At 39.5% G+C, this 17,986-nt stretch overlaps 1 protein-coding gene across 10 annotated transcripts in view; it reads right to left on the bottom strand.

Moving 5' to 3' along the window:
- Positions 1-17,986, bottom strand: part of DTNB (dystrobrevin beta) — a 233,701-nt gene that overhangs the window by 195,206 nt on the left and 20,509 nt on the right. For 7 of the 10 annotated variants that reach the window (XM_032353120.1, XM_032353121.1, XM_032353124.1 and 4 more), the window contains exons 1-2: positions 9,258-9,324; positions 348-428 (exon numbers count right to left, since the gene is read on the bottom strand). In XM_032353120.1, the coding sequence (XP_032209011.1) occupies positions 348-428; positions 9,258-9,324 (148 nt within the window). Of the gene's footprint in view, positions 1-347; positions 429-9,257; positions 9,326-17,986 lie in introns of those variants that run through there. The other 3 variants (XM_032353117.1, XM_032353118.1, XM_032353127.1) reach the window with 1 other exon arrangement.

Raw genomic sequence — 17,986 nt, 5'->3', positions numbered from 1 at the left:
CCTCTATCAAAATATTTTTTCTTCCAGAAGCTGATTATTGTATTAATTTTGTATAAAAGTTATCATTTAAAACAAGTGGGAAGGAGAAAACAATTTTCTTCACTTAAAGTACATTAATACTATGCCAGCCTCAAAACCAGTTACATTACTGAATTTTGGTAAATATTTTGAGAGACACACAGAGTAAAAGATGAGTTTTTTCCATGACAAAGCTTACATTTTAATAAACCCTTAAGACAAAAATAATTCAACCAACATTACAATATGACTAAAATATACTAAAACCTTTTATTTATATTACTGAGTGCACTATCCAGCTATCATAGAAATTAGCTGAAATGACTTACGGTTGCATCGTTTTTGTACAAATCGTAACTTGCAAGCTGTTCTATAAGTTGATAGTCGTATGACATCAAAATTCTGAGCACCTAAAAAAAGTACAAACAGCAGATGTTCAGTGGGATTGACCCCTGCGTTTCTCAGCGCTAGGAAGTGACCATTCCACAGGGGCCGTGGGGCACGGGCCCCACGTCACACATCAACTAGGCCTTCTTCTGAGAAGACTAACGGGGTCAGGAAGCGTTAGGCACACTTTCTACGTCACCACTCCAGGCCAGCAGGTCTGCCTACATTATCCCGTCTACCAGCCAGACAAAAACCCTGAGGGAGAACACAACACCACAGTGAATCTTTCCTTCTGTACCTCTTCTTTGGGAAATACTAGGAAATCGGTGATGAGCAGCTGGGAAAGTCCCATCCCCGACTAACCAAACAGAAAAAGCACTAACTAATCTGATGGATGAGACCACACGACATTTATTGGGCCATGTTCGCTAGTGGAGCGGTAATGACAGAAAAACGTCTGTGCACGTGGCACAAGAACTCACTATTCAGATTCTTCCTCCAGTACAGTTAAGTCAGACTTGGGTACTGCAAAGTGAAATAGGGCAAATATCACACAAGTCTAAAGCGAACTAGTTGAGGAAAATGGGAAACCCCACAAGCTCCCGCCTAGTTTGCGGGAAATCTCCACTCTGAAGTTCCAGGTGCTAGTCAAGAATCAAGTATCACTCTGTTTTCCTTTGTCATTTTTCTCATACATTTACCTTCTTCTGAAGCAGTCATCTTTCCTGGTTTCTATAAGGAAAATCCTCATATACTGCTCTAAGAATAGCCTCACTTTTTAAAAAAACTTCCCTTATGTAAGTGTCATGTCGATTTCCTGATCAAAAAATGTGGTAGTTTGGCATATAAAAAATAGAACAGAAAGCCCCCAGTGAAGAAACTGATTATGTTATCCTTTTGGGTATTATGAACTAGAAAAGATGACTCCCCACTCCATTATCATTCATTTTGAGAAGATGACTCCCCACTCCATTATCATTCATTTTGAGAACATTTCATTGTAAGAAATACACTGAAATGTCACTTTAATACTAGTGTCAGACAGTATATACTGAGTCTCCTGGAGAGGACCCTGGAACCTTCATTTCAGAAAGTCCTATAATCAAGCTAGGTTTGGGAAACACATAACTACCCAACTCAGCTTCAAGGTCTGGCCTGTGCAACTCTCAAATTTTACCTCACACCTACCTGCAATCAGTACAAGCTACATATAATTACCCAAACATGCCGAGCTCTCTCATCTGAGCCTTCTAAGTGCTACTCACGGCTCCAGCCCTTTCTCCCTCACAACCCTGAACTGACTCAGCCTGCACATCGCTTCCTTTCAGTTCCCTTCCTGGACCCCCCGGGCTTCCCCAGTCATGGCTCTTACTGCCCTATCATTCCTTATTTCCATTTTCAGGAAAATAAGTTTCATGAAGGTAGAGACCATTTCATTGTTGTGTTGTTCACTATTATATGCCCAAAACTAGGACATAATAAAACTAGCACCTGAAATATTTATTGAATGAATAGATAACTGAACATTAGAAAGTTGTGTTGCTGATATAAAAGACTGATCTGTGGGGCACCTGGGTGGCTCAGTGGGTTAAAGCCTCTGCTTCGGCTCAGGACATGATCTCAGGGTCCGGGGATTGAGCCCCGCATCAGGTTCTCTGCTCAGCAGGAAGCCTGCTTCCTCCTCTCTCTCTCTCTGCCTGCCTCTCTGCCTACTTGCCTGTCAAATAAATAAATAAAAATCCTTAAAAAAAAAAAAAAAAAAAGACTGATCTGCTTTCCCCAAAAAACATACTAAGCAAAGTCAAAATATTTAACTATACAATTTTGAAAAGCTAATACAAGGAGATGATAAAGGTAGTGGTGAAACCAACTCCTTTCCCTATACAAACATGTTGATGCCTTCTTCAGACATAGCACAGGATTCCAGACTGCAGGCTAGGGAGCCACAGGATTCGGTGGAGGAGCTTGGCGCACCTACAGAAGGTGTAAGGCAGTAAGTATATTTTGTTAAAAAGCCATCTAACTTGATCCCCGCATGGGATCAAGGAGATGAAGAGAAGAGAAGAGAAGGAGAAAGAGAAGACGTAACAAACCTAGTAAATGTAAAGAGGGTAACTTTTCTGAATTGTCTAAAACCTTAACCACCACTTTTTTTTTAAGATTTTATTTATTTATTTGACAGAGAGAGAGAGAGCACGCGCCAGAAGGGGAACACAAGCAGTGGGAGTGGGAGAGGGAGAAGCAGGCTTCCCACTGAGCAGGAAGCCTGACGTGGGGTTCGATCCCAGGACCCCAGGATCATGAACTGAGCCTACGGCAGATGCTTAATGACTGAGCCACCCAGGTGCTCCTTTACAACAACTTTTTTTTTTTTTTTTAAGATTTTATTTATTTATTTGACAGAGAGAAATCACAAGTAGATGGAGAGGCAGGCAGAGAGAGAGAGGGAAGCAGGCCCCCTGCTGAGTAGAGAGCCCGATGCGGGACTCGATCCCAGGACCCCGAGATCATGACCTGAGCCGAAGGCAGCAGCTTAACCCACTGAGCCACCCAGGCGCCCCTCCTTTACAACAACTTTTAAGAACTAAAATGTTTCAAGAAAATAGGAGTCTGAATAAGTAACAAAAATAAACATAAATAACTTCCTTGTTTTTTTTCTTGGCTGTCTGATTAGAAATCCTGGGGACCAGAAATGAAGCCAGAAGTCCCAACAGAGAAGAAGGTACAGACCACAGAATGGTGACTCTTTCAGTGGGTGAACTAGAAAGAAAAGGAAAAAATAAATCCCACAAGGGGAAACAGGAACACATGACTGGCTCCACCTCAACTTAGATTTAAATTTTTAAAGCAAATAAAGAAAGTGATAATCAAATAGGTTAGACAAAAGAAAAACTGATCATACGAAAGAATTCTTAAGTCTAATTTATGATGTTAAAAAAGAGAATACTAAAAATAGCATGTATTGGGGCACCTAGGTGGCTCAGACATTAAGCGTCTGCCTTTGGTTCAGGTCATGATTCTGGGGTCCTGCGATTGAACCCCACATCAGCTCCCTGCTCAGCAGGAAGCGTGCTTCTCCCTCTCTCACTCCCCCTGCTTGTGTTCCCTATCTCACTGTGTCTTTCTCTGTCAAATAAATAAAATCTTTTTTTTTTAAATGGCATGTATTTCATAAGGGAGGTGCTCTAAAACAGTCTCATATTCCTGTATTGCTTCGAATAAGTTGTAAATGTTGATAAGCTCTGGATTTCATTTTAATTGTTGTTAGACTTTCTCGGATAGCCACGAAAAGAACAGAAAAAGAATATACAACTCACAACCAAAAAGAGGGAAAAATGGACCGGAAGGAAGGAAACTCATTTTATCTAAGGAAGATAAGAAAGGAAGAAAAAACAACAGAGAAAGGACACAGTTGAAGCACAAAACAAGATGGAAGAAAATGTGAAATCCCTCTGTACTTATAAAAACAATTAAACAGGATAAATTCTTCAGTGAAAAATCAAAGACAATAGTTGTTGTTGTTAAATAATCTAGCTTACACTGCTTATAGAAGAGATACATAAAACATAAAGATCAGGGGAGCCTGGGTGGCTCAGTAAGCTAAGCATCTGACTCTTGACTTCAGCTCAGTTCCTGATCTCAGGGTCATGGGATCAAGCCCCATGTTGGGCTCCATGCCCAGCTCGGACTCTGCTTAGGATTCTTTCTCTCCCTCTCCCTCTGCCCGAGAGAAGAAACAAAAGCAGGGGGAGTGAGAGAGGGAGAAGCAGGCTTCCTGCTGAGCAGGGACCCTGATGTGGGACTTGATCCCAGAACCCTGGGATCATGACCTAAGCCGAAAACAGATGCTTAACGACTGACCCACCCAGGTGCCCCCAGTACAGCTATATTAATAACAACAAAATAAACTTCACAGTAAAAAGCATCACTAGAAAAAGAGTATACCTATAAAAGAAATAAAAAATATTTTTTAAAAAGAGTACATCTTCATAATATTCAATATATTCAATATCCTAGGTAGACATAATATTTTAATACATGTGCATCTAAGAACAAAAGGTCAAATCACTGACAGAACTAAGGGATAAAAAATTAAAGTCCATGATCAAAGCAGAGATTTTTAATGAATTTTAGTAATTAACCGGTTCAAATCATTAAGAATAAAAACGGTCTGAATAAAACATATAACAAGTTAAATCTAAATAATGAAGAAATCATACACATTATTTTCAAGCACACATGGAATATTTACAAAAACATATAACAAAAAATATTAAATTCAAAGATTCTAGAACATCCTTTATTCTCTGACCCACATACTAATTAAGCTAAATATTTTTTAATTAAAAGTCATTCATTTGTAAATTTAAAAGCGTATTTCTAAATAATTCCTAACAGAAGTCAGAAAACACAGAGAAGTGATCACGAAAACGGCATCTATCAGAACACATGAAATGCAAAAATAGAAAATCACAGGAAAGAAGTTCTTAAGTGCTTACATAAGAGGAAAAAAGTCAGAAAATAAATGGCCCAAGTTACCTAACATAAGAAGTTGGAAACAGAACATCAGAATTCCCTTAAGTAAAAAGAAGAAAGTAATAAACACAATAGCACAAAATAATGAGGCAGAAACAAAGATACACACAGACGACCAACACAGCCAAAGTTCCTTGAAAAGACCAATAAAATTGACAAAATTTTGGAAAAGGAAAAATAAAATCAGAATCTCTGAGCTGGGAGGCCTGGCATCAAGCGACTTGGTCGTAGTGAATAATCCTTTTAATGTACTGTTGGATCCTACTGGCTAATATTCTGGTGAGAATTTTCGCATCTGTGTTCATCAAGAATATTGGTCTGTAATTCTCTTTTTTGATGGGGTCTTTGTCTGGTTTTGGGATCAGGGTAATGCTGGCCTCAAAAAATGAGTTTGGAAGTTTTCCATCCATTTCTATTTTTTTGGAACAGTTTCAGAATAGGTATTAATTCTTCTTTGAATGTTTGGTATAATTCCCTGGGAAGCCATCTGGCCCTGGACTCTTGTCTGTTGGGAGATTTTTGATGACTGCTTCAATCTCCTTACTGGTTATGGGTCTGCTCAGGTTTTCTATTTCTTCCTGGTTCAGTTTTCACTACGACCAAGTGGGATTTATTCCTGGGCTGCAAGGTTGGTTCAACATCCACAAATCAATCAATGTGATAAAATACATTAATAAAAGAAAGAATAAGAGCCATAGGGTACTCTCAATAGATGCTGAAAAAGCACTTGACAAAGTACAGCATCCTTTCCTGATCAAAACTCCTCAAAGTGTAGGGATAGAGGGTATATACCTTAATACCATCAAAGCTATCTATGAAAAACCCACAGCATATTGCACCCAAAACTGTAAGCTACCTAGGAATAAACCTAACCAAAGAGGCAAAGAATCTGTACTCAGAAATCTATAAATTACTCATGAAAGAAATTGAGGAAGACACAAAGAAACGGAAAAATGTTCCATGCTCATGGATTACAGGAACAAATATTGTAAAAATGTCTATGCTACCTAAAGCAATCTACACATTTAATGCAATCCCTATCAAAATACCATCAAATTTTTCAAAGAAATGGAACAAAGAATCCTAAAATTTATATGGAACCAGAAAAGACCAGAGGAATGTTGAAAAAGAAAGCCAAAGTTGGTGGCATCACATTTCCAGACTTCAAGCTCTATTACAAAGCTGGCATCACCAAGACAGTATGGTACTGGCACAAAAACAGACACATAGATCAATGGAACAGAATAGAGAGCCCAGAAATAGACCCTCAACTCTACAGTCAACTAATCTTTGACAAAGCAGGAAAGAATGTCCAATGGAAAAAAGACAGTCAGTCTCTTCAACAAATGGTGTTGGGAAAATTGGACAGCCACATGCAGAAGAATTAAACTGGACCATTTTCTTATACCACACACAAAAATAGACTCAAAATAGATGAAGGACCTCAATGTGAGAAAGGAAGCCATCAAAATCCCTGAGGAGAACACAGTTAGCAACCTATTCGACCTCAGCCACAGCAACTTCTTCCTAGAAATATCGTCAAAGGCAAGGGAAGCAAGGGCAAAAATGAACTATTGGGATTTCATCAAGATCAAAAGATTTTGCAACAAAATAGTCAACAAAACCAAAAGACAACTGACAGAATGGGAGAAGATATTTGCAAATGACATATCAGATAAAGGGCTAGTATCCAAAATCTATAAAGAACTTATCAAACTCAACACCCAAAGAACAAATAATCAATCAAGAAATGGGCAGAGGACGTGAACAGACATTTCTGCAAAGGTGACATCCACATGGCCAACAGACACATGAAAAAAAGCTCCACATCACTTAGCATCAGGGAAAATACAAATCAAAACCACAATGAGATACCACCTCACACCAGTCAGAATGGTTAAATTAACAAGTCAGGAAATGACAGATGCTGGTGAGGATGCCGAGAAAGGGGAGCCCTCCTACACTGTTGGTGGGAATGAAATCTGGTGCAGCCACTCTGGAAAACAGCATGGACGTTCCTCAAAAAGTTGAAAATAGAGCTACCCTATGACCCAGCAATTGCACTACTAGGTGTTCACCCCAAAGATACAAATGTAGTGATCCAAAGGGGCATGTGCACCCTAATGTTTATAGCAGCAATATCCACAATAACCAAACTATGGAAAGAACCTAGATGTCCATCAACAGATGAATGGATAAAGAAGATGTGGTATATATACACAATGGAATACTATGCAGCCATCAAAAGAAATGAAATCTTGCCATTTGCAACGACATGGATCAAACTAGAGGGTATTATGCTGAGCGAAATAAATCAATCGGAAAAAGACAATTATCATATGATCTCCCTGATATGAAGAATTTGAGAGGCAACGTGGGGGGTTTGGGAGGTAGGGAAGGAAAAAATGAAGCAAGATGGGATCGGGAGGGAGGGAGACAAACCATAAAAGACTCTTAATCTCTCAAAACAAACTGAGGGTTGCTGGGAGGAGGGGGATAGAGAGAGGGTGGTTCGGTTATGGACATTGGGGAGGGTATGTGCTATGGTGAGTGCTATGAAGTATGTAAACCTGGCGATTCACAGATCTGTACCCCGGGGCTAATAATACATTATATATTAATAAAAAATTAAAAATTAAAAAAAATTCCTAAGAAAAAGAAAACAAACAAAAAAAAGAATTTAAAATACAGTAGTCAAAACCATCTTTCTTTAAAAACAATATAGTGCCTTGGGGCACCTGGGTGGCTCAGTGGGTTAAAGCCTCTGCCTTTGGCTCGGGTCGTGATCCCAGGGTCCTGGGTTTAAGCCCCGCATCAGTCTCTCTGCTCAGTGGGGAGCCTGCTTCCCCATCTCTCTCTTGCCTGCCTCTCTGCCTACTTGTGATCTCTGTCAAATAAATAAATAAAATATTTTTAAAATAATAATAATAATATAGTCCCAAAGAATGTACAACATCAAGAATAAACCCTCATGTAAACCACAAATCTGGGGTGTTACAATTTGTCAACACAGGCCCATTTGTTGTAGCAAATATACCCTCTGGTGGGGTGGTGTTGTTAACAGGGGAAATCGTGCATGTGTGCTATGGGGAACTTGCTATACCTGCCTCTTAGTTTTACTGTAAACCTAAAACTGCTCTAAAATAGTGAAGTCTTGGGGTGCCTGGTGGCTTAGTGGGTTAAGCCTCTGCCTTCAGCTCAGGTCATGTTCTCAGGGTCCTGGAATCGAGCCCCGCATCGGGCTCTCTGCTCAATGGAGAGCCTGTTTCCCCCTTGTGATCTCTATCTCTGTGTCAAATAAATAAATAAAATCTTTTTTTTTTTTTTAAGTGAAGTCTTTAAAAAAGTTATGGATATACCTACAACAAGTAAAAATCTATTAATTACCCACTGAGACTAATAAAACAGAAAGATCAGTGAATTCAAAATTGCCCTAAAATCAACCCAAAACTTAGATGGTAGAATCGTATGATAAGGCTGGCAAAAGATGACTTTTACATCCACAGAAGGTAATAATGCTGGAGATCTGGGGTGATGTTGGAAAGGAGAGAGGAGAGCTTTGAGCAGCAGACACCACTGTCACCAAAGCAATTCTTCCTATGAAGAAAGAGGGGAGACAAGAAGCCATACTCCCCAAACATCTCCAAAACTGTCCATACCCTTGAGTTTGTTACAGAGAAAGGCAATTTGCCTCAGCTCTATGTGTCAGAATGATGCATTCACGAAGCAGCAAACCCAATTTTTTACAGAATACCCATTTCCGACGCCACAGTAGTACTCTACCCTGGTTGTGCTCTCTCTCATGGTCACGTTTATTTACTGAAAGCACCCCAGGCACTTCTTACTATCAGGATTTGTTTATCAACATGGTTTCCTTATTTTGTATGTTTCCCCTGACCAAAATGTAAGCAATATGCAAGAAGTCAGGAACTGTGTTCTGTTCTCCCCTTAACCCTAGCACCTAGTACAGTGCCTAGAATATAACAGATCTTCAATAAATGTGTTAAAAAATTAATGAAAATAAGACCCCTATGCTGAGCCTTGAATGGTAAGCAGGAACAAGGCAGATGAAGGTGGGCCCAACTGCATAAGCAAAGGCCCAAAGATGGCAAATGCGTGATCCGTATGGAGTCTGCTTGAGATTCTCTCTCTGCCCCAAGGCCCACTTGCACTCTCTCTTTCTGTCTCTAAAATAAATAAATCTTTTTTTTTTAAATGGAACATGCTAATGCTTAAAGTTATGACTTCATCAGGAAAAAAAAGAAAAGGCATCCCCACACATACAAACAAGGAACCCAGAAGCTCTCAGGACTCACGCATTTCTATGAACAGCTGCCTCTTCTCGGCCATGGTCTTCCGCTTATTTCCACTTTCCTCAATCATCCTATAAACAAAAAAAGACACAATAAACCACTGCAATTTGATAATTCATCCAAGGGCTTATCATTCTGTTATGAAGAGGTACAGGGAACCAAGTTGTATATGCATTTAAGAGACAATCAGTAAAAATAAAGCAGAAGCCCGATATAGAAAAAGACAAGACACTGTCCCTTTATTTACTTGATAGCTTCTAAAATATGACAAAGTCAATAATTAAATGAGCTCATACACTTGCTTCCTGTGCTGAAAATATGGGGCTATGTCTTATTTCTAACTTTAATTATTTTCTCTGCTAAGTCCTGGATTAGTTGGGACACAGCTTCCCCTAACCCTGCAGTTTTACACAGATAAACATGGTACTAAATATAATTTAGAAAATAATTATAATGAAAGGCTAAACTAGAGAACATAACAGTTATTAGCATATACACAAAAGACATAAATAAAATCTTCTATTTTCATAGTAAACAATATTGAACAAAGAAAGTATTCATACCCGGGGCGCCTGGGTAGCTCAGTGGGTTAAGCCTCTGCCTTTGGCTCAGGTCATGATCCCAGGGTCCTGGGATCGAGCCTGCATCGGGTGCTCTGCTCAGCAGGGAGCCTGCTTCCCCCTCTCTCTCTGCCTGCCTCTCTGCCTACTTGTGATCTCTGTTGGTCAAATAAACAAATAAAATCTTTAAAAAAAGAAAAAAGAAAAAGAAAAAGTATTCATCCCCAAACTCAAAGAACTCCTAGAGATAATTTTTTTTCTTTTCTTTTTTTTTTAAAAGATTTTATTTATTTATTTGACAGACAGAGATCACAGAGATCTCTGCTGAGCAGAGAGCCTGATGTGGAGCTCGATCCCAGGACCCTGGGATCATGACCTGAGCAGAAGGCAGAGGCTTAACCCACTGAGCCACCCAGGCCCCCCTTGAGATAAATTTTTTATCACACAGTAATAGTTCAGGTTGACACACATAGACTACATTAGTCTCTCTGTTAAAACTCTGCCCATGTGTTACCTCATTTAATCCTTCCAACAACCCTAGATACTGGCATCATTATTATTATCCCCATTTTATAGATTAGGAAACAGCCTGGAAAAGAACACTAACTTGCTTGAGGGCACAACTCAGAAGTGGTAGAGTCAATTCCCACCCTTTCACTAAACTTCTTACATAATCCTTGCTTTCACATGCATGCTGCCAAATCTCCACAATTAAAAAGCTGGAGAACAAAAAAGCCCATTGCACAGACCCTACTGATGCAAAATCATTTCAGCTGAATTTTGCCTTATTCTGTGAATAAAAAGTATCTAGACAGAGCATAAGCCAAACAATTTCCCTAAGGAGATTAAACTTGTAAGTCATGGAGTGATTTACAGCACAGTCTCAAATATATTAGAATCACAAATTAAATGATGACTACACAAATTACACATCCATTAAAACAAGGTGCCTGGTAAAGGTTTAGTTTTAAATACATCCTAAAGAAAATTTAAAAATTACCATTCTACAACTAATATTTTGATAATTAAGACCAATCTTTTCCTAAATCATTGATGTATTACCAAGTAGGCTTTAACATACATGATGGTTACTTAACAATTTACCTCCAAGAGAAAAAAATTTTAAACAGGAAGAAAGCCAAAAGACAAAGCAACTAGAAACAGCAAAATGTAATGAAAGGTAGGTCCTAAAGAGAAAAACAAGGGTTGATACCAGTAGCCTGTAATTACAAAGGAAGAAAGATATTTAAAAGTTTACTGCCTCCTCCCCAATCTTGGTCTCTCACTAGGTAATACAAATTTTAAATGCTAACCATAGATTCAAAGGTAATATCATAATATCCTTTATAACACAGCTCATCATAGCATTTTTCTACTTTTCGCTATTTCTCTACACCACTTTTTTTCTTTTTTTTTTTTTTTAAAGATTTTCTTGATTTATTTGACAGAAAGAGACCACAAGTAGGCAGAGAGGCAAGCAGAGAGAGAGAGAGGGAAGCAGGCTCCCTGCTGAGCGCAGAGAGCCCGATTCAGGACTCAATCCCAGGACCCCGAAATCATGACCTGAGCCGAAGGCAGCGGCTTAACCCACTGAGCCACTTACAGGCGCCCCTACACCGCTTTTTTTCAAAGTAGAGCCTAAAAACTCCTGGAGATCTCTAATTTCTTCATGACAATTTTCTAAATTTTGTCTTTATTTCCAAATAATCTCAAAAAAATTAATATAACTACATTCTGGATCATTGAAATGCCTACAAAGCTACAATGCTAAGACAAAAAATATCAACACTCTATAAATTTAAGGAAGACCCAAAGTTTTATCATGTTCAGTATGTCCAGAAACAATACAAAATTCTTTGGCAAACAACCAACCAAGAAAATCTTAACTCACAAGGGAAATGACAATCAACAGAAGCTACCGATAAGAAGACAGATGTTGGAGGAAACTGATAGAGAATTTAAAGTAGCAGTTAGGGGCATCTGGGTGGCTCAGTGGGTTAAGCCTCTGCTTTCCACTCAGGTCATGATCCGAGGTTCCTGGGATGGAGCCCTGCCATCAGGCTCTCTGCTCGGCAGGGAGCCTGCTTCCCCCACCCCCCAACACCCCCGCCTGCCTCTCCATCTACTTGTGATCTCTGTCTATCAAATAAATTTTTTAAATCTTTAAAAAAAAAAAAAGTAGCAGTTAGAAAAATGCCTAAATTAGCAATCGCAAACATTCTTGAAATAAGAGTTAAAATCTTAAGTGTTAGCAGAGAAAGAAAAGATATGAAAAGAACCAAATGGAAATCTTAGAACTGAAATATACACTCATTGGGGGAGGACTGGATGGACTCAACAGCAGGACAGAAATGACAGAGGAAAGAATCAGTAAACTTTAAGATATATCAAGCAGAAATTATCCCATCTGAAGGGGGGTGGAGTAAGAGAGAGGTTTTGCTTGTTTGTTTGTTTGTTTCTTAAAGGAATAAAGCTTCAGGGACTGAGTGGACAAAAACAAAAGATCCAACATTCATCATGTACTCAGAATCCCAGAAGGAGAAAAAAAGGAGTGTGGCAACATGGTGCTACACAATACATGAAGACATACTAGCTGAAAACTTACCAAGTTCAATGAATGACATACCTACAAATTCAAGAAACTGAGCAAACAAGCTAGAGCCAAAGAAACTAACTATAATGGTCATATCATAATCAAACTGCTGAAAGACAAAGAAAAAATCTTAAAAGAAGTCAGAGTAAAAGAACATTTTACATATAGGATAGGGACCAGCCAATATTTTTCTTAAAGATCCAAACAGTAAATATTTTAGGTTTGAGGGCCATGTGGTCTGTCACCACTACTCACCATCGCCACTGCAGTGTGAAAGCAGCCACAGACAATATGTAGAGAAATGAGTAAGGCTTTGTTGAAAGTTTATTTTGAAAACAAACAGGTAGTCAACCCACAGAACAGAGCCTACAGCCCCTGTTGAGATGAGTGACGACATGATTACTGCAGATTTCTCATCAGAAGCTATGGAAGTCAGAAGATGGCGGAGAAATGCTTTTACATTGAGAGAATATTACCCTTTCAGAAACTAAAGAAAACTGAGAGAATTTGTAGTCAACAGACATGCTCTAAAATAAGCTAAAGAAAGTTCTTCAGGGAGCGCCTGGGTGGCTCACTTGTTAAGCAGCTGCCTTTGGCTCAGGTCATGATCCTGGGGTCCTGGGATGAGCCCTGCATCTGGCTCCCTGCTTAGTGGGAAGCCTGCTTCTCCCTCTCCCACTCCCCCTGCTTGTGTTCCCTCTTGCTGTCTCTCTGTCAAATAAATAAATAAAATATTTTTTTAAAATTTTCTTTAGAAAGGGAAAACAATTACAAAATGTTACAAATGAAGAACCACAAAAGATGTTAGAAAAAAATAACACCAATTTCATACAATTGCTACCAGAAAACACAAAAGAACATCTTTCGAATCATTTTAAAAAGCCAGTAATATCCTGATACCCAAAATAGACAAAGACAGTACAAAAACAAATGCCTCTCATGAACATAGACACAAAACTCTCAACAACAAGCAAAATCCTCAACCAATCAAGCCATTTATAAAAACCTTGGAAGCAGTGGGAGTTTATCCCAGGAAAGGAAGGCCAGTTCAACATTTGAAAATTAATCAATATAATCCAACATATTAACAATCTAATAAAAAATGTTTAGGTCAGATGCAAAAAGAGCATTTGACACAATACGATGTCCATTCCTAAAGATAAACTCTCTGAAAACTAGAAATAAAACCTTTCTACATCTGATAAAGGGCACCTACAGAAAACTGACAGCTAAGATCATATTTAGTGGTAGAAAACTATATGCTTTTCCCCTGAGACTGGGACCAAGACAAGGATGTCCATTCTTACTACTTCTATTAAACATTATATGGGATGTCTCAGCCAGTGAAATAAGACAAAAGATAAAAGGCAAACAGAATGGAAAGAAATAAATAAAATTATCCTTATTTTGCAGACATCATGATGATCTAGATAATGATCTAGATGATCTAGATAATGATCTAGATGATGGCTCCAAATTCTAGGAGCCAAAAAAAGCTCCTAGAACTAAAAAGTGAGTCTGACACCATTGCAGGACAGGAGGTCAAAACACAAAAGTCAGCCACAGCTCTGTTTACTAGCACTGTACAACTAGAAATTGAATACTTTTTTTTAATTTATTTATTTGTCAGAGAGAGAGAGAGAGCTGGGGCACAGGCAGACAGAGTGGCAGGCATAGACAGAGGGAGAAGCAGGCTCCCTGCTGAGCAAGGAGCCCAATGCAGGACTCGATCCCAGGATGCCGGGATCATGACCTGAGCTGAAGGAAGCTGCCCAACCGAATAAGCCATGCAGGCATCCCTAGAAATTGAATACTCTGAAAACAGCATTTGCAATATCTCTAACAAAAATAAGATGCTTAGGTATATACTAACAAAACATGTATAGGATTAGTATACTGGAATCATAAAACAGTGATGAAATTTTTAAAAGACCTAAACAAACAGAATGACATACCATCTCATCAGGCAGTCTAATCAAAATTCCAGCAGAAATATTTATAAAGATAGACAATTCTAAATTCTATAAATAGGCAAAAGGAATAGACAAGACAATTTGGTAAAGGGAAAGTAAAGATGCAGGATTATAGTAAACTTTAAGAATTATTATAATGAATTTTTTTTAAGTTTAATTTATTTATTTGCCAGAGAGAGATCACAAGTAGGCAGAAAGGCAGGTATAGACAGAAAGGAGGAACAGGCTCCCCACTAAGCAGAGAGCCTGATGTGGGGCTCGATCCCAGGACCCTGGAATCATGACCTGAGCCAAAGGGAGAGGCTTTAACCCACTGAGCCACCCAGGTGCCCCAAGAATTATTATAAAGCCACAGTAATCAAGATACTACAGTACTGGAAGAGGGCTTATTTTTTTTTAAGTGCAAAAAAAAATTCAGTGAAGAAAGGACAGACTTGGTGTTGAAAAAAACAGTTATCTATATGACAAAAAGATTAACCTTGACCTATACTTCATACCATATACAAAAAATAATTTGAAATGGAAGACAAGTATAAATGTAAAGTATAAAAAGTATAAAACTTTTAGGGGTGCCTGGGTGGCTCAGTGGATTAAAGCCTCTGCCTTTGGCTCAGGTCATGACCCCAGAGTCCTAGGATCTAGCCCCGCATCAGGCTCTCTACTCAGCAGGGAGCCTGCTTCCCTGCCTCTCTGCCTACTTCTGATCTCTGTCTGTCAAATAAATAAATAAAATCTTTTTTTAAAAAATATAAAACTTTTAGAAGAAAACATAGGAGAAACTCTTCATGGTCTGGTACATCACAGTAAAAGCACAAGCCATTAAAAAAAAAAAAAGACAAATTGAACACCACCAAAATTAAAGAATTTCTTCTATAAAAGAAACCGGTAAGAAATTAAAAGACAAATTACATACTAGATGAAAAATATTTTCAAATCACATGTTAAATACAGGATTATAGTTGAAGTATATATGCTTTAAAAAACTCTCAAAACCAAACTAAGGTGGAAGAAAAGCTTGTTGTTATTCAACAGTAGCCACAACATTGACATTATTTGTTGACTTAAGAGTATAGAAGACAGGGATGCCTGGGTGGCTTCATGGGTTAAGTGCCTGCCTTCGGCTCAGGTCATGATCTGGGGATCCAGGGATCCCTGTTTAGCAGGGAGTCTTGCTTCTACCTCTGCCTTTCACTCCCCCTGCTTGTGCTCTCTCACTCACTCTCCCTCTCTAACAAATAAAAAAAATAAAGTATTTTTTTTTTTAAGTATAAAAGTTGATATCCTGCCTTTATTCCACCAACGCTGATCAGGTTCCAGGTGCCAGCATCTGCATTTCTTTGCCTGAGGGCTTTTTCTGGCCAGTGAAGACAGCCTTGACCTTTGGGGACTGTCCAGAAGCACCAGAAGGTTAATATCCCTAGAGGAACTCTCCCACTGATGGAAGTTAATATATATATGGCTGCAGCTCCTTTACTGAACAAAAGGCAATGTTTTCCACTGGCTTACCCACACTGCCTGATGAGAAAGTCTTTACTAGCTCCTTTCTCTACTCCGTCTCACTTCTCCACTTTACCGGTTTCTCCTAGGATCACCCAAAAAATAAATAAATAAAAACCCACAAAACAAAACAGAACTTGCACTTGTCTTTACATCTGCATTTGCTTCTAGGGTAACCCAAAATAAGATTTGATCCTGATATAACAGGTCTTCCAGATGGATTCTATAAGTGATCACTCACCAACCAAATGACAAGATCCCCAGGGCTGGTAGTAAGCAGCTTGGTGAGAACCCCCGGTTGGGCTGCTGCTACAATATTACTCTTGATGTGGTGGATCCCAAATGGGATAGAGGTAGAGATGACTGGGCTATGTGATAGCTTTAGCATCTGTGAGATATAGGGGCATCAAGAATTTTAGACAATTAAATTGGTTGGGTTTTTGTTAAGTAGCACTGATACACAGAAGAAAGAAAATGTCAAAGCCTAATCATCTAAGTAACAACTCAAAGCATGCTATGACAACCGGAAGACCTCATAGCAGCATTTTTTTTTTTAAGATTTTATTTATTTATTTGACAGACAGAAGTCACAAGTAGGCAGAGAGGCAGGCAGAGAGAGGGGAGGAAGCAGGCTCCCTGTGGAGCAGAGAGCCCGACGCGGGGCTCGATTCCAGGACCCTGGGACCATGACCTGAGGCAGAGGCTTTAACCCACTGAGCCACCGAGGAGCCCCTCATAGCAGCATTTTAAGGAACTCTGAGTCCCTATGACTAGAAGGCAGATTGTGCTAAAAATCAGGCCCAAATTCTGATTTTGAAAGTAGGTAAGTTATTTAAAAGACTGAATTCAGTTTCATCAAGATTCTCCTGAACCCTCTGGGCCAGAAAAAGTGGTTCCCTTGCCCGGGATACAAGATGGCAATCTTCTCTACCTAAAGACCATAAAAAGGCCTCATTCGAGATGCATGCCTCAGAAGATGCTGACCCTTCTCCAGATCTGTCCCTACCTCTGTCACTGATTCCAGGCTACTAACCAGGGTCAAGTCCTGGCATCATGGAAATAGGGAGGTACTGTTTTTACTTGGGATGGGGTGATTCACCAAAACAGCTATTGGACCTGATGAAATACACTGGTGGGACCTGGGAGAACGTACCTGGGAATGAGCTTGAGGACCAAATATAAGATTGGTGAGAACTGTTGATATAGGGGTCCTTCCACATGCCACAGGATTTAATGTTCCAGAAAGGACACCAAGAGCCAGGGCTAATGTGCAGCTAGATTGGCTCATTTAAGCCTCGGGTGAGGAGGATTGATGACCTTATAGAAAATGAATTGAAGATGCTGGAACTGCACGGCAGAGGATAAAGAAAAGAGCCAGAAGAGGGCCCCCCTGCCCATATCTCCTAATCTCTGCCAATTCTACCTCTACTGGACTGACAGCATCTGTTTTAAAAACAAAACAGGGGCGCCTGGGTGGCTCAGTGGGTTAAAGCCTCTGCCTTCAACTCAGGTCATGATCCCAGGGTCCTAGGATAGAGCCCTGCATCGGGCTCTCTGCTCAGCAGGGAGCCTGCTTCCCCCTCTCTCTCTGCCTGCCTCTCTGCCTACTTGTGATCTCTGTCTGTCAAATAAATAAATAAAATCTTAAAAAAAAAAAACAAAACAAAACAAAAACTGATGGCTTTCTCTGACTTGTGAAGCCCATTTTGTTCCCTGCATGCCAAGCCTGAAATACTGCAGATTCACTACCCTCTGTGGTGAGGATACACCAGTGACCAGGACATACTCTGCCTCCCTTCCCCCTCAAGAACTTGAACTCTGAGGACATGCTTTATAACGGCTCCTGGAATTCCCCAGCAGGAATAAGCTCCAGTTACTCACAGCCGTAACTCGTAAATCGCTTGAAACAAATCCTTTATTTGCTAAACTTCCCTTCCCTATCTCACTTCATGGTCCCCTACTGGTATTTCCTGGGATAATCTTCAAAACAAAATACTTGCACTCAAATCCTTGTCTGAGTCAGCTTCTGGGGAAACTTAAACTAAAACATTAAGTCTTTTTCACTTCAACCAAGTCTACAATGCAGATGACATAAAATCCAAATTTATA

Source organism: Mustela erminea, chromosome 7 (genome assembly GCF_009829155.1).
Source record: "Mustela erminea isolate mMusErm1 chromosome 7, mMusErm1.Pri, whole genome shotgun sequence".
Classification (NCBI taxonomy): domain Eukaryota; kingdom Metazoa; phylum Chordata; class Mammalia; order Carnivora; family Mustelidae; genus Mustela; species Mustela erminea.
The sequence above is the reverse complement of the archived record's forward strand: the minus strand, read 5'-3'. Positions and strand labels throughout refer to the sequence as shown.